Source organism: Vanellus vanellus (assembly GCF_965231255.1).
Source record: "Vanellus vanellus genome assembly, chromosome: 2".
In the NCBI taxonomy this organism is placed as follows: domain Eukaryota; kingdom Metazoa; phylum Chordata; class Aves; order Charadriiformes; family Charadriidae; genus Vanellus; species Vanellus vanellus.
Genome location: NC_138906.1, coordinates 1,683,132 through 1,704,725, shown reverse-complemented (window position 1 = coordinate 1,704,725; position 21,594 = coordinate 1,683,132). Strand labels below are relative to the sequence as shown.

Sequence of the window (21,594 nt, the reverse complement as noted above, 5' to 3'; positions counted from 1 at the left end):
CATTACCCCCCCCCACCGATGCATTACCCCCCCCACAATGCATGAACCGCCCCCCCCACGACACAATTCCCCCCCCCACGATGCATTAATACCACCCCCCCACGATGCAATACCCCGTCCCCAGGATGCGTTACCCCCCCCCCCCCCATGATGCATTAAACCCCCCCGGCAATGCAATACCCCCCTCCACGATGCATTAGCCCCCCCCACAATGTAATACCCCCCCCTCCACGATGCATGACACCCCCCCCCCCCCGACGCAATACCCCCCTCCACGATGCATTAATATCACCCCGCCGATGCAATACCACCCCCCCCACGATGCTTTACCCCCCCTGTGGTGCATTAAACCCCCCCGACAATGCAATTCCCCCCCCCCCCGATGCATTAGCCCCCCGCCAGGATGCGGTTACCCCCCCCCCCCGGATGCATTACCCCCCCCCCCATGATGCACTAAACCCCCCTGACAATGCAATACCCCCTCCGGATGCATTACCCCCCCCCCACGATGCATTAACCCCCCCCCCCCCGATGCAATACCCCCCCCCGATGCATTAGCCCCCCCCCCCCACGATGCATTACCCCCCCTCACGATGCATTACCCCCCCCCACGATGCATTACCCCCCTCCACGATGCAATACCACCCCCCCACGATGCTTTACCCCCCCTATGGTGCATTAAACCCCCCCGACAATGCAATACCCCCCCTCGATGCATTAACCCCCCCGCCAGGATGCAGTTACGCCCCCCCAGGATGCATTAAACCCCCGCGACAATGCAATTTCCCCCCCCCCCCCAACGATGCATTAGCCCCCCGCCAGGATGCGGTTACCCCCCCCATGATGCACTAAACCCCCCTGACAATGCATTACCCCCCCCCCAACGATGCATTACCCCCCCCCAGGATGCATTACCCCCCCCCCCCCCCGATGCAATATCCCCCCCACAATGCATTAACCCCCCCCATGATGCATTAAACCCCCACACACAATGCAATACCCCCCCCGCCACGATGCATTAATACCCCCCCCGACACATTAAACCCCCCACAACAGTGCATCGACACCTCCCCCCCCGATGCATTAACCCTCGACGATGCATTGCCCCCCCCCCCCCATATATTATACACCCACCCCCCCGCAGGAACCCAGAAAACATCCAAGCGGACAAAACCCCCGGCTTCATCCCGGAGGTGCTGAAGCTGCTGCGGGTCTGCGGGAACAAGGTGAGGCCCCCCTGCCCTGATTTTGGGGTGGGGGTCAGCATGGGGAGGATTTGGGGGGATTTTTTCTTTTTGGGGGGGGGGGATCGGATATTAATCCCGCTGCGCTTTTCCGGCCAAGCTGAAGGCGCGGCGGGAGGCTGAGGGGAGCGGGATGCAGGTGGAGAGCGGGATGCTCTACGCCCTACACCTCTGCGAGTGCCTCTTCGACCCCTACCAGACCTGGCGGCGGCAGCTCAGCGGGTGAGCGGGGGGACCCCAAAACCCCCCAATACCCCCCCCCCACCCCCAACCCCCCCTCGCCCACCACCACCACCGCCGCCACCCCCTCCCCCGCGGCACCGTCACCTCTCTTTTTCCAGGGAAATCGTCAGCGCGAAGGAGAAGAGCAAATACAAGTTCGCCCCGGCCCCGTTGCCCCCCGAATTCGGCGCCTTCTTCCAAGGTAAAGGGGGGGGGGGGGCCGCCCCCACCCCGTATCGCCTCCTGCGGCTGGGCTGGGGCTCCAGGGGCAGGTAGGGGGTCGGTATGGGATCCATAGGTGCGTAGAGCATCCACGGGGAGTAGAGGGTCGGTATGGGATCCATAGGTGCGTAGAGCATCCATGGGGAGTAGGGGGTCAGTATGGGATCCATAGGTGCGTAGAGCATGCAGGGGCAGGTAGGGGGTCAGTATGGGATCCATAGGTGTGTAGAGTATCCACGGGGAGTAGGGGGTCGGTATGGGATCCATAGGTGCGTAGAGCATCCACGGGGAGTAGGGGGTCGGTATGGGATCCATAGGTGCGTAGAGCATCCACGGGGAGTAGGGGGTCAGTATGGGATCCATAGGTGCGTAGAGCATCCACGGGGAGTAGGGGGTCAGTATGGGATCCATAGGTGCGTAGAGCATGCAGGGGCAGGTAGGGGGTCAGTATGGGATCCATAGGTGCGTAGAGCATCCATGGGGAGTAGAGGGTCGGTATGGGATCCATAGGTTCGTAGAGCATCCACGGGGAGTAGGGGGTCAGTATGGGATCCATAGGTGCGTAGAGCATCCATGGGGAGTAGGGGGTCAGTATGGGATCCATAGGTGCGTAGAGCATGCAGGGGCAGGTAGGGGGTCAGTATGGGATCCATAGGTGTGTAGAGTATCCACGGGGAGTAGGGGGTCGGTATGGGATCCATAGGTGCGTAGAGCATCCACGGGGAGTAGGGGGTCGGTATGGGATCCATAGGTGCGTAGAGCATCCACGGGGAGTAGGGGGTCAGTATGGGATCCATAGGTGCGTAGAGCATCCACGGGGAGTAGGGGGTCAGTATGGGATCCATAGGTGCGTAGAGCATGCAGGGGCAGGTAGGGGGTCAGTATGGGATCCATAGGTGCGTAGAGCATCCATGGGGAGTAGAGGGTCGGTATGGGATCCATAGGTTCGTAGAGCATCCACGGGGAGTAGGGGGTCAGTATGGGATCCATAGGTGCGTAGAGCATCCACGGGGAAGTAGAGGGTCAGTATGGGATCCATAGGTGCGTAGAGCATCCACGGGGAGTAGGGGGTCGGTATGGGATCCATAGGTGCGTAAGAGCATCCACAGGGAGTAGGGTGTCAGTATGGGATCCATAGGTGCGTAGAGTATCCACAGGGAGTAGGGTGTCAGTATGGGATCCATAGGTGCGTAGAGCATCCACGGCGGGGTAAATATAGGATCCTATACCTGCCCCAGGGTATCCTCTACCTGCCCCTGTAAATATAGGATCTTATCCCTGGCCCCGGTTATCCTATACGTGATCTTGCAACCCCCGGAGCCTATACCTCCCCGTGTAAATATAGGATCCTATACTTGACCCAGGGTTGTTCCTCGATTCAAGGGCAAATATAGGATCCCATATCTGCCCCTGGTTATCCTATACCCATCCCTGCGAAAAAGGATCCTATACCTGCCCCAGAACCCTATATGTGGTGGGATGGCGAATATAGGATCCTATACCTTTCCCAGGACCACTATATGATTCGAGGGCAAATATAGGATCCTATACCTGCCCCCGGGACCCCGTACGTGCCCGTACGGGCACGTACGGGGTCCCGGGGGCAGGTATAGGATCCTGAAGCAGAGCTTAAATTCCCTCATGATCTGGGGAACCTGCAAAAATCACTGCAAATCACTGCAAAGGGGATTTTTTTAAATTTTTTTTTTTCCGGGGAAGCCCCAACCCCCCCACCCCCCCCCAAAAAAAAAAAAAAACCCTCTCAGCCAAAAAATCACCTAAAACTCCCAACGTACCCAAACGGGCCGGAAATCCCCCAGCTGAACCCTATTTTTGAACAAACCCTCATTTTAATTTTTTGGGGGGAAAAAACAAAAAAAAAACCAAACAAACAAAAATAAAAAAAAAAAACACACACCCTTCCCCCAGCGCAACCGGAGCTGCAAAAAAATTTGAGCATCCTCATCCCCTCCATCATCAACGGGGTCCAGCGCCCTCGTGGGCTGGATTTTGGGGGTGGATTGGGGTAGAAAAGGGATTTTTTCCCTATTTTTTGGTTTGGGGTTTGTTTATTTTTTTGGGGTTTTTTTGGTGCTGCTTCCTCCCCCAAACTAAATCTTTTCCCTCCTCATCCTCGCAGAGAGTTTCCAAACCGGAGGGGAACTCCCCGAAACGCTCCAGCTCCGCCTTATCCATCTTTTTGGGGCCATCCTCTCCGGATCCAAGGTAGTGTCGGGATGGGGATGGGAGAGGACTTGGGATCGTCATCCCCCCCCCCAAGTGCTAAACCCCAAAGTTTTATTTATTCCAAGCGAGAGAAACACTGAAATTAAAGCCTTTATTTTTTCCCAAAAGCCTTTAAAAATCACATGTAAAATTCCAGCCCTAAATTCGGTGGGTTTTCCCTTAAAAAAAAAAAAATAAATAAATAAAATAATTAAATTAAAGAGCGGGTTGTGCTGACGCTGCCTCGTTCATCACCGGTTCGGCTCCGGGATGGCAGAAGATGAGAACTTCTTGGCTGAATAAATTTGAGCCAGAAATAGGTTTTAATTAACCCAACGCTTCCAAAAAAAAAAAAAAAAAAAAAAATTAAAAAAAATAATCAGGCTTTAATTAATAGCTGCGAGATTCGCTTGAAATTAATTCGCGCGCACCCAGGAGCAGGGGGGGACGGGTAAAACCCGCAGCGCCGCAGCCGCCGTTAATAGCTTAAAGAAAAGATTTTTATATCGCGATAGGCGACATAAAAGCCCGTCTCCCCCACCCTCCATCATCCCCACAGCCCAACGCGCTGCGGGCCGTCACCCCGGCGGCGGTGGAGGTGCTGCTGGGGGTGCTGCGACGAGGAGGTGGGGGGACCCCTCCGGTCCCCGGCTTGCTGGAACTGGCGTTACGCGGCGTGGTGGCCGTGGTCCACGTGCTGCACGGCGGCAGTCCCGGCGCCGGTCCCGTGCCGTTACGCGTCCTCCTGGACGGTTACTTCAGGGTGCTCAATTCGGACCTGCCCGTCGCTTCCTTGGCGCCGGAGGCGGCCGGTGGCCTCATCGCTCTCCGTGTCCTCATGCTGGGTAGGTGGTTGGGGACGGGGATGGGGACGGGGACGGGGGATGGGCGCTGAGCCGTCTCCACCTCGCTGTAGACGCCATCCCGGCCATGCTGAGCTGTGAGGACCGGCCGGTCCTACAAGCCGTCTTTCTCAGCAACAACTGCTTCGAGCACATCATCCGGCTCCTCCAAAACAGCAAGGTACCGGGGTGGCCACGTTGGTGTCCCACCTTGGTGACACTGGGGTTGGGCACCTTCATCTCCATCCTCGCCCTTCCTGGCTCTAAATGACACCGGGAGAGGGTGGCTGCGCTGCAGCGGCATCCGTGGGGTGGGGACCCTCCGTAACCCCCTTCCCTCTTCCACGTGTCATTCCCCGGGGCTGACGCCCACCCCGTGTCCCACAGCTCTACCTCGGCAGCTCACGGGAGGCGGGTGAAGCCCGGGACGAGGTCCCCACGAAGCCACCAGATGGTGACGGGCTCCAGCAGGTATAGTGTGAGGCCACCCCATAACCAAACTACCAGGCGTGGTGGGCCATGACCCCCCCAACCCCATGGCTCAGCAGACCCACCACTTCCATGTCTCCGTAGGTGTTCGACAGCAGCTCCGACGCCATCGCAGTCCACGCCATCGGGGTTCTCACCGCCATCATGAGCAACTCGCCCTCAGCCAAGGTGGGCAGCGGACTGGGGTGGGAGAGGACACCCCAAAAATGGCTGGGTTTGGGGGTTTTCATGCTGCGGGGTGGGCTGGGGTGAAAACAGCACGTGGTGGGGCTCGGTGCGGGGTCCCATGTGCCGGCGTGCTTGCAGGAGGTGTTCAAGGAGCGCATCGGCTATGCCCACCTCTATGAGGTCTTGAGGAGCCAGGGCCAGCCCACCCAACGCCTGCTCCAGGAGCTCCTCAACATGGTGAGCGTGCCCACTTCTCCTCCATGCCCAGCAAAGCCCTAGGTGCTGGTGGTTCGTGGTGGAACTCAGCCCCTAGCAGCCCCCTTCCTCACCCAAAAGTCCTCTCCACCCTGCTAATTTCCCATCAGCTTCCTCCCGAGGGGTCCTGGGGCCATCGTTGGCTTGGAGTCATGCTCAGCTTTGGGGAGATTTGAACCCTTTCTGATGTGGTACTGCTTGCTCTGGTGCTGCTGGTTGTGTCAACATCTCCAGTGTGCTTCATGCACAGGGTGTCTGAGGTGCTTGATACATGGGTGTCTCCGACATGCTTGATGCATGGGGGTTTCCAAAACGCTTGATGCGTGGGGCTCTCCAGGGCGCTTGGTGCACAGCCATCTCTGAGATGCTTGATGCACGAGGGCCTCCGAGACCCTCGATGCACGGGGATCCCTGAGACCCTCGATGCACGGGGATCCCTGAGACCCTCGATGCATGGGAATCCCCGAGACCCTCGATGCATGGGAATCCCCGAGACCCTCGATGCATGGGGATCCCCGAGACCCTTGCTGCATGGGGATCCCCAAGACCCTTGATGAATGGGGATCTCCAAAACCCTCGATGCACAGGGATCCCCGAGACCCTCGATGCACGGGGATCCCCGAGACCCTCGATGCACGGGGATTCCCGAGACCCTTGCTGCATGGGGATCCCCAAGACCCTTGATGAATGGGGATCTCCAAAACCCTCGATGCACAGGGATCCCCGAGACCCTCGATGCACGGGGATCCCCGAGACCCTCGATGCACGGGGATCCCCGAGACCCTCGATGTACGGGGATCTCCAAAACCCTCGATGTACGGGGATCCCCGAGACCCTTGATGCACGGGGATCCCCGAGACCCTTGATGCACGGGGATCTCCAAGACCCTTGATGCATGGGGATCCCTGAGACCCTTGATGAATGGGGATCTCCAAAACCCTCGATGTACAGGGGTCTCCAAGACCCTTGATGCATGGGGATCCCCGAGACCCTTGATGCACGGGGATCTCCAAGACCCTTGATGCACGGGGATCTCCAAGACCCTTGATGCACGGGGATCCCCGAGACCCTTGATGAATGGGGATCTCCAAAACCCTTGATGCATGGGGATCCCTGAGACCCTTGATGCATGGGGTTCTCCAGGATGTTTGATACATGGGAGTCTCCAAGACTTTTGATTCACAAGGGTCTCTGATAGGCTTGATCCATGGGAGTCTCCAAAGCGCTTGATGCACAGGGTCTCTACCACCAGCCCGGGGTGACCAGTGGGAGGATGCGTTCATCTCCACGGGGTCAGGGCTGTACTGACCAGCTCTTGTGTTTCGGCAGGCAGTGGAAGGCGACCACACCTCCTTCCCGGTGCGTCCCATCCGCAACGAGCAGCCCCTGCTCATTCTGCTGGCCTGGCTGCCGGCGCTGGCGTGCCGGGAGCTGCAGGTCTTCCTCTCGGGCCAGTTGCGGCGGCTCTGCGAAGCCTCCCTGCCCAGCCGCCTCACCTGCGTCAAGGCGGGCATGGTGGGCTGCCTGCTGGGTGCCTTGGCCACTGAGCCGGCACTGCCGGCTGCCTGCTCGGAAAATTTATTGGAGCTGCTGCGGGCGTTGGGCAGCCTCTCCATCCGCCCCGGGGAGCTGCGGCAGCTCCTGAGGCTGCTGCGGCATGAGCGAGGTCGGGGACCGCATCCCTACGCGGCGCCCGTCATCCGGGCGCTCTCAGGGATGGCGCGGGTCGAGGGACCTCCCCGGGCGCTGCAGTGCTTTGACTTGACGCCCGGCATGGCGGGGATCATGGTGCCCACTGTCCAGAAGTGGCCCGGTGGTGCCTTCGCCTTCCACGCCTGGTTGTGCCTGAGCGAGGAGGAGCCCGAGCCACTGGTGAGGCCGAAGAGGAGGCAGCTCTATAGGTGATGCTCAATGGAGGGACCTGGGGGGAGCACTGCGGTGTGGATGAGAAGGGGCCCACCATCCCCACCATGTTTCTCCTCCACCAGCTTCTTCACGGCCGGTGGGACAGGCTTCGAGGCGTTCTTCACTGCCGGTGGGGTCTTGGTGGTGGCCGTCTGCACCAAGAAGGACTACATGACGGTGGCATTGCCGGAGTTTGCCTTCAACGACTCGGCTTGGGTGAGCATCGTCCCCATCCCCATCCACATCGGGAGGGCAATGAGGACACCAGGAGGCCTAACACCCCCTTTCTCTCCCCCCAGCACTGCGTTGACATCGTCCACGTCGCTGGCCGCCGGCCCTTTGGCCAAAACATCGTCAGCATCTACGCCGATGGGCACCTGCGGAAGACCGCGCAGCTCCGCTTCCCCTCCCTCCACGAGGTGGGGGACCCCTCCGACCTCCAGCCCGACCCCTCCCCACGGCACGAGGCCGGGGGCTGAGCACAACTCCTTCTCCCTTCCAGTCCTTCACCTCCTGCTGCATTGGTTCTGCGGGCCACCGGACCACCACCACCACTGCCACCACCGCCGGCCACCCGCCAGCATCCCGCGGGCCGGAGCTGGTCTTCCCCCCACGCCCCGCACTTGGCCGCTCCCAGTCCGTCCCCGCTGCTCTGGGCCCTCATGCCTGGACCCCCACTCAGCCTCCCACCGAGGGGGTGGTGGCCACCACGTCAGCTGGCAGCCAGGACACCGAGTGGGGCAGTCCCACCTCCCTGGAAGGTCACCTGGGCTCCGTGGCCATCTTCTGCGAGGCTCTGCAGCAAGCCCAGGTCAAGGCGCTCTTCTGCGCGGGTACGTCGGGGTGGGACACGGGGGGCATCCACAGGAGTGCTGGTGGCAAGCGGGGTCTCCTCAACCATGCCCCAGCTCACCCCAATCTTCTTCCCCCAGGACCAAACGTCACATCACCGTTTACACTGGAAGGTGACTTGGTGGAGCTCAGCAGCAAGCTCTTGCTGTACTATACCCCACAGGTGAGGAGAGCCGCCCGCCCCGGGGATGGGGACAGCACTGGTAGTCCCTCTGCCATAGGTGACATCTCCAGGAGCATGAGGATGCTCCCATGGTGCTCTCTTCTAGGCCTGCAGGAACAACATCTGCCTGGACCTCTCTCCCAGCCATGGCTTGGACGGGAGGCTGACAGGGCACAAGGTGGTCAACTGGGACATCAAGGTATGCCAAGCACAGGGTGGCCTGTCCTGGTCCATCCACCCCATGGCATGGAGGCAGCTGGGACCCTCCTGGGGTATGGGGCAGGGGCAGGACCCCCAAGTAGTGTTGGATGGCCATGGTGGTTCCCCTGCACCCTATAGGGAGTCTGCTGCATGGTATTGGGTCCACCAAGGATTTGCATAACCCATGGGTCCACCAAGGACCTGCATGCCCCAAGGGTCCCCTAGAGACCTGTCTGCCCCATAGGTCCTCAGCATCCAGGGTGGACACCATGGGTGGTGCAGATGCTTTCTGGGGACCTGTTTTAGGTTTGTGCTGTAGGATGGGTCAGGGCACAGCCCGATCTTTGCTAGCCACGGGGCCGGGCTCTCCCCAGCTTGGGCTGAGCCCATGAGCGGACAGAACAAACCCAGGGTGCACGTGCAACCTCCTCCTCTACGCTGCTGTCACCACGCGGCACCCAGCAAAGCCTCTCGCCTCCCTCCGCAGGACGTGGTCAACTGCGTGGGTGGGATGGGCGTGCTGCTGCCCCTGCTCGAGCAAGTGGTGTCCAAGAAGGAAGAGCCTGAGGATGAGCAGGAGACCAATGACCTGGTGGGGCCAGAGCTGACGTCCTCCAGGAACGCCCAGGGCATGCTCATCCCACTGGGCAAGTCCTCAGGTGAGGACCTCAGGGGACATGGAGTGGCAGCCATCCTGCTCGGGTGGCTGGAGGTAACCCCGCTGCCATGTGGGTGCTGCCTGCAGCGGGCTGGTGGCTACCACGGGCATGAGAGGTCTTGCCTGGGGCACCAAGAGTTGTGGGGTAATGGAGAAACTGGTGACGTCTTGTAATGTTGTTATGACCCAATTAGTCATAAACAAGCAGTTCTGGGAAGCTGAGGGTGGCTCCAGCCTGCTTACCTCTGGCTTGCCTTTGCGTGGAGTCTCTGGTGTCTTATAGTAGGGCTGGGTTCATGCAGGAGACTTCTCCTACATAGGTGAAACAGGCTTTCTCCTGATACCCGGCTACTTATTTCCAAGAAGCTCAGAGCGACAGAAGTTTCCACTCACTTAGACTTGGGGGAAATAGGGGAACGGGCTGAAAAATTTGCAGAGAACTTTTGTGGTGGGATCTCCAGGATGCCCTTTGCAGGCAGACACAGGCAGCTCTGTAGGAAGGTGTTTGGGCGGGCCCAGGGCTCACAGCTACCGGTGGGGCTCTGCCCTGTGTCTTGCAGAGAGCAGGCTGGAGAGGAACAGCGCAGCCGCCTTCCTGCTGCTGGTGAAGAACTTCATCCAGAACCACCCAGTGAACCAGGAGAGCCTGGTGCAGTGCCACGGGCCGGCCATCATCGGGGCACTGCTGCAGAAGGTGTGCGGGGAGTACCAAAGGTTCTGTCCCATGGTCCCCAGGTCCATTGCCCAAGGGGGATGCCGGGGCTGCAAGCCTTCCCTCTCGCCCATGGCAGGTCTCCGGTCCACTGCTGGACATGAGCACGTTGATGGCCTCGCAGATCCTCATGGAGCAGATGGCCTCTGAGGGCAGTGGGCTCCTGCTGCACCTTCTCTACCAGCATCTCCTCTTCGATTTCCGCATCTGGAGCAACAGCGACTTTGCCGTCCGCTTAGGTGGGAACTAGGGGTGCTTGGGGGTATTCTCCGTCCCAACCAGCCTCCATGGCTACTCACACCTTCTCCTCGCAGGTCACATCCAGTATCTGGCCAATGTCATCAAGGACCACAAGCAGCGCATCCGTAAGAAGTACGGGGTGCAGTACATCCTCGACTCCATCCGGATGTTCTACGGGTGAGCTGCTGCTTGTAGCCTGGACCCCCCAACGCTGATGTCGTGGTGGGCCTCACCCCTCAGAGCTGCGGTTTGGGGTAGACACTCTTTGCTTGGGGCAATATCCCTCCTGCAAGTACCTCATGGGATAATCTCCCGATGTGGGACCATGGTGGTGGGTGCATGACCTTCCAGTCCCCATGGCCATGACCCATCCCCAAGCCTCCATCCAGACCCACAACTGGTCAGCCCCTAAATCCACCCCCAGCGATCTCTCCAGCAGCAGCAACCGAGAGCATGGTGGTTTCTGCAGCGAGCTGATGCCCTCTTCTTCCCTGACCCGATGCATTTCTGCACGCCTGTAGCGCCTGGGGGTGCTTGCACCCTGCAGATACCCAAATGCACGGGGTGGACATTTCCCACTGGGCAGGGTTGGCCAGAAGGAATATCCACACTGGGCTGCCCAGGAGCTCCTCAGGCTCCATGGTGGGATTTGGGATCATGCTGTCGATGGGTGACAAGGGGCAGGGGCAGGAGGGTGGCTCTGCACATCCCCAGAAGAAATGCCCACGCTTGTCTGGCCATCAGCACCTCCAGGGAGAAGACAACGGCCACCGATGACATCAAGACAGTGCAGACATCCCTCTTCAGTCTGGTGAAGGATTTCTTCTGCAGAAGTTTCTCCGGGGAGGAGATGCAGAGCTTGTTGAGCTACGTGGCCGGGGCACAGGATGAGCAGCAGGTACGACACCAAGCCACCCGGGTTCCTAAACACCTCGGTGTGCCATGAGCCAGCCCAACAGTGGGTGGGGAGAAGCCACCAAGGTCCTGGTGGGGCACGTGGAGGGCAGCGGACAACCGGCCCTGTGTCCTGCAGGTCTGCGGGGCGCTGGAGGTGATCCACAGCCTGCTGAAGGGCTCACCTGCCCAGGAGCAGCTCTTTGCCTTCCTCTTTGAGCCAGGCCACGTGGAGGTCCTCTTCTCGCTGCTGGTGCAGAAGAAGTTCTCGGATGAAGTGCGGGAGAGGGTCTTCAAGGTAAGGCGGGTCGTCAGCGTTAACCTCTTGCCATCCCCAGCGGCCAGGAGCTTTGCAGCAGCAGGTTGGCCGCCTCTCTGTCTCACCAGGTCCTCTACAAGATGCTAAAGTACGAGAAGGTCCCTGAGCGCAGCAAGAACCGCTTGAAGCTGAAGGACATCGGGTACCAGGGGCTCATCGCCTGCCTCAGTGACGTCCCCGGCTCCATGCTGCTCTTCCGCTGCCTCTCGGAGCAGGTCCTCGGGGCAGGTACCACCAGGCTGGTCCTAGCCACCCATCCCAAACACGTGCCATGGGGTCATCACTGGTAGCTTCCCATGAGGCTCAGCTGGTCTTGGGGCTGGGGGTCTTTGGTGGCTTTTGGGGGCAGAAGGACCTGTCCCACCACAATGCTCTCTCCTTGTCCATAGACCCTCCCAACTACAAGGACCTGGTGGCCGTGGTTTACCTGTCCCACCGGGCTGAGCTGACTGTCCGGCTTGATATCTGCCGCAAGGTGAGCAGGGCCATGAGCACAAGGGGCTGTGACCGAGTTGTCACCCTGGGGCTGAGCTCCCTGGGCACCCAGCCATGCCCAAACACAGGGGCCATGGAGACGGTTGCAACACCCCATGCGCGTGGGGTGCCAGCACGTGGACGTGCCAGCATGGAGGTGGTGCAGCCTCAGCACCACATGATGGTTATGGAGGATCTGGGGTGCTCAGAACAGGGCATCCTGCCCCCTGGAGGGGCCAAGCTCCCAAGAGGCTACCAGGGGGTGGGGCAACATCATCAGGTCTTCTCTCTCGCTTTCTCTTGCAGCTCTTCCACTTGATCTACGCGCAGCAGGACATGGTGAAGCAACTGGCGAGGTTGGCCGGCTGGCAAGACACGCTCACCAAGCTCTACGTCAAAGAGTCCTACGAGTCCCGCCAGCGCAGCTTGAGCACTGCAGGCAACGGGGGCTGCCTGGAGCTCCTCAACCTCTCAGACCCCCCCGGCAAAGAAGGGATGAGCCCACCGCCATCCGAGCTGCAGGAGCTGGATGTCTTCCTGCCGCTGGGCTATGAGGCCTCGGACCAGGAGCTCTCTGAGAGCTTCTCTGACCACTCCATCTCCCCAAGCGGCCGCACCAAGTCCTTCCACTCCTACAACTTCAAGTCTTTCGACTCCTCTGACCGAGCCAGCCGCTCATCCTCCAACCCTGGTGATGGTCCTCCCTTTGATGGTGTCTACCACCCACTCTCACCCTTCTCCACCTCACCCTTTGACCTGGGGCTCGACCTGGCCAGCACCAGCTCCATGGCCACAGCCGAGAGCGGCACGCAGACCCCCGCCAGCGGCCCCGACACCCCCTCACCCCTGGAGAGCTTCAAACCCTTCCCGGGAATGCGAGCACGCAAGAGCTCCAGCCTCTCAAATGTCCTGGATGAGAGCAGCTACCAGGACGCGCTGCCCAGCGACAACGTTTCCAACACCAGCAACCCCCAGGTGAGCCCCAAACCATCATGCCCACCCCCCTGGGCTATGCTGGACAATGGACCTCTCACCCTTCCTCCCTGTTGGCAGCAAACGCCCGAGGAGGAGCTGTGCAACCTCTTGACCAACATCGTCTTTTCGGTGACCTGGCGCGGAGTGGAGGGCTGGGACGACGTGGCGTGGAGGGAACGCGGGCAGGTCTTCTCCGTCCTCACCAAGCTGGGGACAGCGTGCGAGCTGGTGCGGCCCCCCGACGAGATCAAGCGGAGGTGAGTCCTGCTCAGGTCTGGGGTGGGGTTTGGTGGGGTGCAGCCCAAGGGAGGACCGCCCTACGGAGCCACCTGCTCTCCCACAGCCTGCTGGAGATGATGCTGGAGTCGGCGCTGACGGACCTGAAGGAGTCGGGACCAGCCACCTTGCCCGGTCTCACCCACAACGCCCTCAAGCTCCTGCGGCTGCTCCAGGACTTCTTGTTCTCCGAGGGACACAACAACCAGGCCCTGTGGAGCGAGAAGGTGGATGGGCACGAGCTGGTGGTCCTGATCAGGGCAGGCTGGGAGAGTTGGGGGGGATTCAGCCTGGAGAAGAGAAGGCTCCGGGGAGACCTCAGAGCCCCTTCCAGTGCCTAAAGGGGCTCCAAGAGAGCTGGGGAGGGACTCTGGATCAGGGAGGGGAGCGATGGGACGAGGGGGAATGGTTTGACACTGACAGAGGGGAAATTGAGATGAGAAATTAGGAAGAAATGTTTCACTCTGAGGGTGGTGAGCCCCTGGCGCAGGTTGCCCCGAGAGGTGGGAGATGCTCCATCCCTGGAGGTGTTCAAGGCCAGGTTGGATGGGGCTTGGAGCAACCTGGGCTGGTGGGAGGTGTCCCTGCCCGGGGCAGGGGGGTTGGAATGAGATGATCTTCAAGGTCCCTTCCAACCTCAACCATTCTATGGGTCTATGATCCCAAACCCAAGCTCTGAGCCCTAATACTAGCCCCTAGCCCCCGATGTTAGCCCTAACCCTAAACCCTGCCCCTACCTGCAGCCCTTGAACCGAACCTTCGAAAACAACCCGGGCCTTAATCCGAAACCGTAACCCTAACCTGTAACTGGTACATTCAACCCTAACCCTAAACCTTAGCCCTACACCCTCGCCGTAAACCCCAGCTCCGACCCTCGGCCTTAACCCTAACCCTGCCCCCTCGCTGTGAAACCCAATCCTATACCCTAAGCCCAACCCTAACCCTTAGCCCTACACTGTTACCATAAACGCAATCCTACACTCTAACCCTATATGCTAAGATCTGACCCTAAACCCTACCCCTAACTCATAACCTGTAAATCTAACCCGAACCCTTGCTGTTAACCCTAACCCTACACTCTTGATGTAAACCCTAACCCTGATCCTAAATCCTAACCCCTAAACCTAAACTTTAACCTTAACCCCGCACCCTTACTGGAAACCCAAAGCCCTAGCCCTACTCCCTAAGCTCTAACCCTAAACCATAACCCCAATTTATAACCGTACCTCCTAAATCCTAATCCTAAACCTTAACCCTACATCCTTACCATAAACCTCAACCCCAACCCCAAGCCTATACCCTAGCCCCAACCCCAATCCCAACCCTTAACCCTAACCCTACACCCTTACTGGAAACCCAAATCCTAATCCTGTACCCTAAACCCCGACCTTAACTCATTTATAAGTTGAACCGTATCTCCTAAATCCAAATCCTAAACCTTAACCCTACATCTTTGCCATAAACTTCAGCCCTAACCTGAATCCTATACCTTAGCCCTAACCCTACACCCTTACTGGAAACCAAAATCCTAATCCTGTACCCTAAACCCCAACCTTAACTCATATTTATAAATTAAACCATACCTCCTAAATCCAAATCCTAAACCTTAACCCTACATCCTTGCCATAAACTTCAGCTGTAACCCCAATCCTATACCTTAACCCTTAACTCTAACCCTACACCCTTGCTGGAAACTGAAATCCTAATCCTATACCCTAAACCCCGACCTTAACTTATATTTATAAATTGAACCATACATCCTAAATCCTAATCCTAAAACTTAACCCTACATCCTTGCCATAAACTTCAGCCCTAATGCCAATGCTATACCCTAAGCCCAGCCGTAACCCTACACCCTCACTGTAAACCAAAATCCTAATCCTATACCCTAAACCCCAACCTTAACTCATATTTATAAATCGAACCATACATCCTAAATCCAAATCCTAAACTTTAACCCTACATCCTTGCCATAAGCCTCAACCCTAACCCCAAGCCTATACCCTAACCCTAACCAAGGTCCCAACCCTTAACCTTAATCCTACACCCTTACTGGAAACCCAAATCCTAATGCTATACCCTAAACCCCGACCTTAACTCATGTTTATGAATTGAACCATACATCCTAAATCCTAATCCTAAACCTTAACCCTCCATCCTTGCTGTAAACCTCAACCCTATCCCCCAACCCTGACCCTAACTCTACACCCCTCCCATAAAGCCATACCCTAAGCCCCAACCCACAACCCTCATGCCAAACCCTCACTAGTTCGTCATTAGTGTTACCAGTTGGGGCTCTACCCTACCCCCAAACCCCCATCCCCACCCCTACCCGTAACCCAAACCCACGTCAAGCAAAGCCAAGGCAGGACAGGGAACTGCTGGAGAGGGTCCAGCAAAGGGCTACAGAGATGATGAGGGGACTGGAGCATCTCTCTGATGAGGAAAGGCTGAGGGACGTGGGGCTGTTCAGTCTGGAGAAGAGAAGACTGAGGGGGGATCTTATCAACGCTCATAACTCCTTCAAGGGAGGGTGCCGGGGGGATGGGAACAGTCTTGTTCCAGTGGTGCCCAGTGACAGGACAAGAGGGAACAGGCACAAACTTGACCGTAGGAAGTTCCATCTTAACATGAGGAGGGACTTCTCTCCTGCGTGGGCGGCAAAGCACTGGCAGAGGCTGCCCAGAGAGGGGGGGAGTCTTCCACTCTGGAGCCATTCCAAACCCGCCTGGACGTGTCGCTGGAGGTGCCCCTGCTCTGGCGGGGGGTGGGACTGGGGGAGCTCCAGAGGGCCCTCCCAACACTCCGCATTCTCTGATTCTGTGGTTGGGTGATGGGGACAGACCTGGTGGCTTTGCGCCCGCCCAGCTGGAGAGTTGGGAGGGTGCGTGGCCGGGTGGGGTGGCTCACTCTGCCCCCCCGGCCCCCTCCCCAGATCTACGAGGGGGTGAGCAGTCTGCTGGACAAGCTGGGCGTCTGGTACCACCTGGCCAATGGCACCTCCGACCTCAAGGAGATGGCCCAGACGGGTCTACGCATCCTTGTGGGCTACATCATGCTGCAGGACCCCCAGGTGGGTCAGCCTTTCCTGGGGCTCGGGGGGAGACCCCAGGCCTTGGGGCAGGGCAGGTGGCTCCATCTGACGTCCCGTGTCCCCCCCCAGCTGCACTCCTTGGCGTACGTGAAGCTGCACAGCCTACTGCAGACCGCCTCGGCCCCCAAAAAGGACGAGGCTTGCTACCTGCTGGGCAAGCTGGAGACCCCACTGCGACGCTCGCTGGAAGCCAAATTGGAGACCTTCTCCTGGTTGGTGCCCATCGTCCGGACGCTCATGGACCAGTGCTATGAGACCCTGCAGCTGCAGCTCTTCCTGCCCTCGCTGCCCCCCACCAACGGCAGCCCCACTTTCTACGAGGACTTCCAGCTCTTCTGCACCACCCCGGAGTGGAGGGGCTTCATCGAGAAGCATGTGGGTGCCATGGGACCTGGGGTGGCATCGCTGTTGGGGGGAACACCTTCCCAGGCTTAGAGATGGGGCCATGCCGCAGTGGGGACTTCATGTCACCACCAGGTTGGGACAACCTGCAGGGATGACCTCCAGAGCAGGGATGCTCATAGCCTGGATGATGGTTGGTGGGTGCCAAGCCCTGCAAACGCCTCTCCTCTCGTCATGGTTCTCTCGGTAGGTACAGCCCACCATGGCCCAGTTTGAGATGGACACCTTCGCCAAGAGCCACGACCACATGTCCAATTTCTGGAACGCCTGCTACGATGCCATGATGAGCAGCTCTCAGCGGCGGGAGCAGGAGAAGGCGGCCAGCCGCAAGATGTTCCAGGTACTGCCTGCTCCTAGCCCTTGGGGATGTCACCCTGGGGATATGCTCCTCATCCTGAGGACATGCTTCTCACCTGGAGGATGTGCTCCTCCCTCTGGGGATGCCATCCTAGGGACATGCTCCTCTCCCTGGGAACATTAATCTTGGGGATGTGCCGCTCATCCTGAGGATGTCATCCTGGGGGCATCCTCCTCACCCTGGGGACATCATCCTCAAGATGTGCTCCTCATCCTGGGGACATCATTCTGGGGACGTGCTCCTCATCCTGGAGATGTCCTCCTCGCCCTGGGTACATGCTCTTCACCCCAGGGACATCATCCTGGAGATGTGCTCCTCACCCCAAGGATGTCATCCTAGGGATGTGCTCCTCACCCTGGGGACATGCTCCTCACTTTGGGAACGTTTATCCTAGGGATTTGTTCTTCATCCTGAGGATGTCATCCTGGGGACATCCTCCCCTCCATGGGGGCATTGCCCTCGGGATGTGCTCCTCATACTGGGGATATCATTCCAAGGATGTACTCACCATCCCAGAGATGTCATTCTGGGGAAGGGCTTCTCATCTTGGGGATGTCCTCATCATCTTGGGGACATCATCCTGGGACTGTGCTCCTCACCCCTAGGATGTCATCCCAGAGACATGCTCCTGGCTCTGGCGATGACGTCCCAGGGATGGGCTCCTCACCCTGGGGACACTAATCCTGGTGACATGTTCTTCATGTCAGGGGTATCATTCTGGGGAGATCCTCTTCACTCTGGGGACATCATCCTGGGGATGTGCTCCTCACCCCTAGGATATCATCCTGGGGATCTGCTCCTTGCCCTAGGCACATATTCCTCACCCTGGAAACATTAATCCTTGGGATGTGCTCTTCATCCCAGGGTTGTCATCTCCTTACTCTGGGGACATTGCCCACGGGAAGTGCTCCTTATCCTGGGGACATTGTTCTGGGGACACGTTCCTCATCCCAGGAACATCATCCCGGGGATGTGCTCCTCACCCCAAGTACATCATCCTGGGGACATTCTCCTTGCCCTGGGGATGTCATCCCACGGACAATGCTCCTCACCTCGGGGATGTCCCCAGGCCCCAGCCCTGCTGTCACTTCATTCTCCTGCTCCCTTGGCAGGAGCTGGTGCTGGAGCCAGCGGCAAAGCGCTCCAAGGCAGAGAACGCCCGGCACGCCAACGTGCTCAAGCAGGCCAACAACCACCATAGCACCGTGCTGAAGCAGTGGCGGTCCCTGTGCCGCCTCCTCACCTCACCCCGCTCGGCCTGGGCTGACCGGTGAGACCCCCACCTCAGTCCCCAGAGAGGGGTGGCACGGCTGGGGGTCCCCGAGGTGCCTCACCACCGCCTGCCCCCCAGGAACCCACCAGAGGTTCACTGGAAGCTGTCGAGCGCTGAGACCTACTCCCGGATGAGGCTGAAGCTGGTGCCCAACCTGAATTTTGACCAACACTTGGAGGCCAGCGCCCTACGGGACAACTTGGGTGAGGCTGATGGGAGTGGGGCACCCAGGGGTGCCCCCATGCCATGGGCAAGGGGGTGCCACCCATTGGATGCACGTGGTGGGGCTGAGCTGAGAGCTGTCACGGACCCCATTGAGGTTGGGGGTGGGATTGGGGCCCTTCACAGGATTTGTCCCCCAGCTGTGGGGGGCCGGAGGGGCTGCTGACCCCCTCCTAATTTTAGGAGCCGACCACCTCCAGAACCCGGCCGAGTCCCTCCCGCTTGCCATGGCCAAGGAGGCCAAGGTGAGCGAGCTGGAGGATGACCAACTGGCCGAGGAGGACCTCCCCGTCCTGGACAACCAGTGAGTGTCCCCATCCCCTCCCATGGTGCTGGCTCACCCAGGCTGGGGGTGTCACCAGGGTCTCCTCTAACCCTGGTGTCACTCAGGGCTGAGCCCAAGGAGCAGAACCAGCGGGAGAAACTGGTGGTCTCAGAGGACTGCGAGCTCATCACGACAGTGGCCGTCATCCCCGGCCGCCTGGAGGTGACAACCCAACATGTCTACTTCTACGACGGCAGCAGCGAGAAGGAGGAGACAGAGGGAGGTAATTAATTGCACGTGCTCCTTGGAGGGTCTCTGCAGCAAGGTGGGGTGAGGAACCCCCCCCCCCCATCCCATCTCCTCCAGAAGCCCATCATGTGGGGTGCTGGTTGTTTTGGGGGTGGGTTCCTCAGGAATTGGGAGTCTGGGTGGACAGTGATGTCCACGGGGCTTTTTGCCCCCGCGTATCGGCAGGGATCGGCTATGACTTCAAGCGCCCCTTGTCCCACCTGCGTGAGGTCCACCTGCGCCGCTACAACCTGCGCCGCTCCGCGCTCGAGCTCTTCTTCATCGACCAGGCCAACTACTTCCTCAACTTCAAGAAGAAGGTGGTGGCACCCTTTCCCCCCTCCACCCAGAACCCCCCAGGGGCCGCGGCACTGCCCAGGTTCTGGCCACTCCACGTCCTTCCCCCCCGTCCCCCTAGGTGAGGAACAAGGTGTACTCCTGCATCCTTGGCCTGCGTCCCCCCAACCAGATCTACTTTGGCAGCCGGTCACCCCAGGAGCTGCTGAAAGCCTCAGGGCTCACCCAGGTACCAGCCCACCCCTGCCCACCCCCACCCCATATCTCCCCTTCCCAGATGACAAAGGGGAGGGTGCCAGCGTGGGATGGGAATGGCCATGGGTTGGAGATGACCATGGGAGCAGGGATGGCTGTGGGACTGGGGATGGCTATGGGATGAGGATGGCCGTGGGAACAAGGATGGCTGTGGGACCGGGGATGGCTGTGAGATGGGGGATGGCTATGGGACCAGAGATGGCTATGGGACCGAGGATGGCTGTAGGACCAGGAATGACAACAGAATGGGAATGGCTGTGGGACCAGAGATGCTCGTGGGAAGGGGGTGGCCATGGAACCAGGGATGGCCATATGGGGTGTGATTGACCATGGGACCAGGGACAGCTGTGGGACCAGGGATGGCTGTGGTACCAGGGATGGTCATGGGACCAAAGATGGCTGTAGGACCAGGAATGGCAACAGAATGGGGATGGCTGTGGGACCAGAGATGGTCATGGGATGGGGATGGCTGTGGAACCAGGGATGGCCATGGGGTGTGATTGACCATGGGACCAGGGGCAGCTGTGGGACCAGGGACAGCTGTGGGACCAGGGATGGTCATGGGACCAAGGATGGCTGTAGGACCAGAGATGGCCACAGAGTGGAGATGGCTGCGGGACCAGAGATTCTCGTGGGAGGGAATGGCCGTGGAACCAGGGATGGCCATGGGGTGTGATTGGCCATGGGACTAGCGACAGCTGTGGGACCAGGGATGGCCGTGGAACCAGGGATGACTATAGGACCAGGGATCGCCATGGAATGGGGATGGCTGTGGGACCAGAGATGCTTGTGGGATGGGGATGGCCATGGGACCAGGAACAGCTATGGGACCAGGGGTGGACGGCGGTGGGACCAGGGATGGTCTGGGACCAGGGATGGCTGTGGGACAGGCACAGCCATGGGGTGGAGGTGTCTTCCCTCTCTCCTGCCCCCTCCCCCAGTCCATATCAGCCCCTCTCCCTTTGCTCCAGAAATGGGTCCTGCGGGAGATCTCCAACTTCGAGTACCTCATGCAGCTGAACACAATCGCGGGACGCACCTACAACGACCTCTCCCAGTACCCCGTGGTGAGCCCCATGTCCCCCCCACCGTCTCCCCAGCGAGCCCCACCCCCACCCTGAGCCTCACTCACCTCCCGCCCCCACCCAGTTCCCCTGGATCCTGCGGGATTACGTCTCAGACACCCTCGACCTCACCAACCCAGCCGTGTTTCGGGACCTGGCCAAGCCCATCGGGGTGGCCAACGAACGGCACGCCCGGGACGTGAAGGAGAAGTGAGTATCCCCAAAAATGAGGAACGGGGGGACGCGGGAAGCTCCTGGCTGGCTCCTGGTGGACACACCACCACCACCGCCACCATCTCACCCCCAGGTACGAGAGCTTCGAGGACCCCACAGGCACCGTGGACAAGTTCCACTACGGCACGCACTACTCCAATGCAGCGGGCGTCATGCACTACCTGATCCGCACCGAGCCCTTCACCACCCTCCACATCCAGCTGCAGAGCGGCAGGTGGGCACCCAGTGGGTAGACCCCAGGGAGGGGACATCGAAGGGGGACACGTGGGCTCCAACCGGGTGTCCTATGCCACCAGGTTTGACTGCTCGGATCGGCAGTTCCACTCGGTGCCGGCAGCGTGGCAAGCCCGCATGGAGAACCCCGTGGACGTCAAGGAGCTTATCCCTGAGTTCTTCTACTTCCCTGAGTTCCTGGAGAACCAGAACGGTAATGGGCACCCATCATCCCCACCGTGGGGACAGCACCCATGGGAGCATGGCAGGGGTTGGTGTCCTTCACCCCCTG

The 21,594-nt window shown here is 59.4% G+C and overlaps 1 protein-coding gene across 1 annotated transcript in view; it reads left to right on the top strand.

The window, feature by feature from the left end:
- NBEAL2 (neurobeachin like 2) overlaps positions 1-21,594 on the top strand; it is a gene marked incomplete at its 5' end in the record, with an annotated part of 31,455 nt that overhangs the window by 4,327 nt on the left and 5,534 nt on the right. The window contains 39 exons of the mRNA XM_082479752.1: positions 1,145-1,226; positions 1,345-1,466; positions 1,586-1,668; positions 3,829-3,914; positions 4,474-4,759; positions 4,831-4,937; positions 5,144-5,227; positions 5,330-5,413; positions 5,552-5,650; positions 6,998-7,569; positions 7,657-7,789; positions 7,873-7,992; positions 8,076-8,406; positions 8,506-8,588; positions 8,695-8,787; positions 9,277-9,448; positions 10,008-10,141; positions 10,239-10,398; positions 10,474-10,576; positions 11,144-11,297; positions 11,433-11,591; positions 11,681-11,840; positions 12,002-12,087; positions 12,393-13,061; positions 13,140-13,318; positions 13,405-13,564; positions 16,273-16,410; positions 16,501-16,806; positions 17,024-17,173; positions 18,304-18,461; positions 18,543-18,667; positions 18,870-18,990; positions 19,077-19,234; positions 19,426-19,559; positions 19,658-19,765; positions 20,763-20,858; positions 20,941-21,065; positions 21,163-21,303; positions 21,386-21,516. Coding sequence (XP_082335878.1) covers positions 1,145-1,226; positions 1,345-1,466; positions 1,586-1,668; positions 3,829-3,914; positions 4,474-4,759; positions 4,831-4,937; positions 5,144-5,227; positions 5,330-5,413; positions 5,552-5,650; positions 6,998-7,569; positions 7,657-7,789; positions 7,873-7,992; positions 8,076-8,406; positions 8,506-8,588; positions 8,695-8,787; positions 9,277-9,448; positions 10,008-10,141; positions 10,239-10,398; positions 10,474-10,576; positions 11,144-11,297; positions 11,433-11,591; positions 11,681-11,840; positions 12,002-12,087; positions 12,393-13,061; positions 13,140-13,318; positions 13,405-13,564; positions 16,273-16,410; positions 16,501-16,806; positions 17,024-17,173; positions 18,304-18,461; positions 18,543-18,667; positions 18,870-18,990; positions 19,077-19,234; positions 19,426-19,559; positions 19,658-19,765; positions 20,763-20,858; positions 20,941-21,065; positions 21,163-21,303; positions 21,386-21,516 — 6,392 coding nt within the window. The remainder of the gene's footprint in view (positions 1-1,144; positions 1,227-1,344; positions 1,467-1,585; positions 1,669-3,828; positions 3,915-4,473; positions 4,760-4,830; positions 4,938-5,143; positions 5,228-5,329; positions 5,414-5,551; positions 5,651-6,997; positions 7,570-7,656; positions 7,790-7,872; positions 7,993-8,075; positions 8,407-8,505; positions 8,589-8,694; positions 8,788-9,276; positions 9,449-10,007; positions 10,142-10,238; positions 10,399-10,473; positions 10,577-11,143; positions 11,298-11,432; positions 11,592-11,680; positions 11,841-12,001; positions 12,088-12,392; positions 13,062-13,139; positions 13,319-13,404; positions 13,565-16,272; positions 16,411-16,500; positions 16,807-17,023; positions 17,174-18,303; positions 18,462-18,542; positions 18,668-18,869; positions 18,991-19,076; positions 19,235-19,425; positions 19,560-19,657; positions 19,766-20,762; positions 20,859-20,940; positions 21,066-21,162; positions 21,304-21,385; positions 21,517-21,594) is intronic.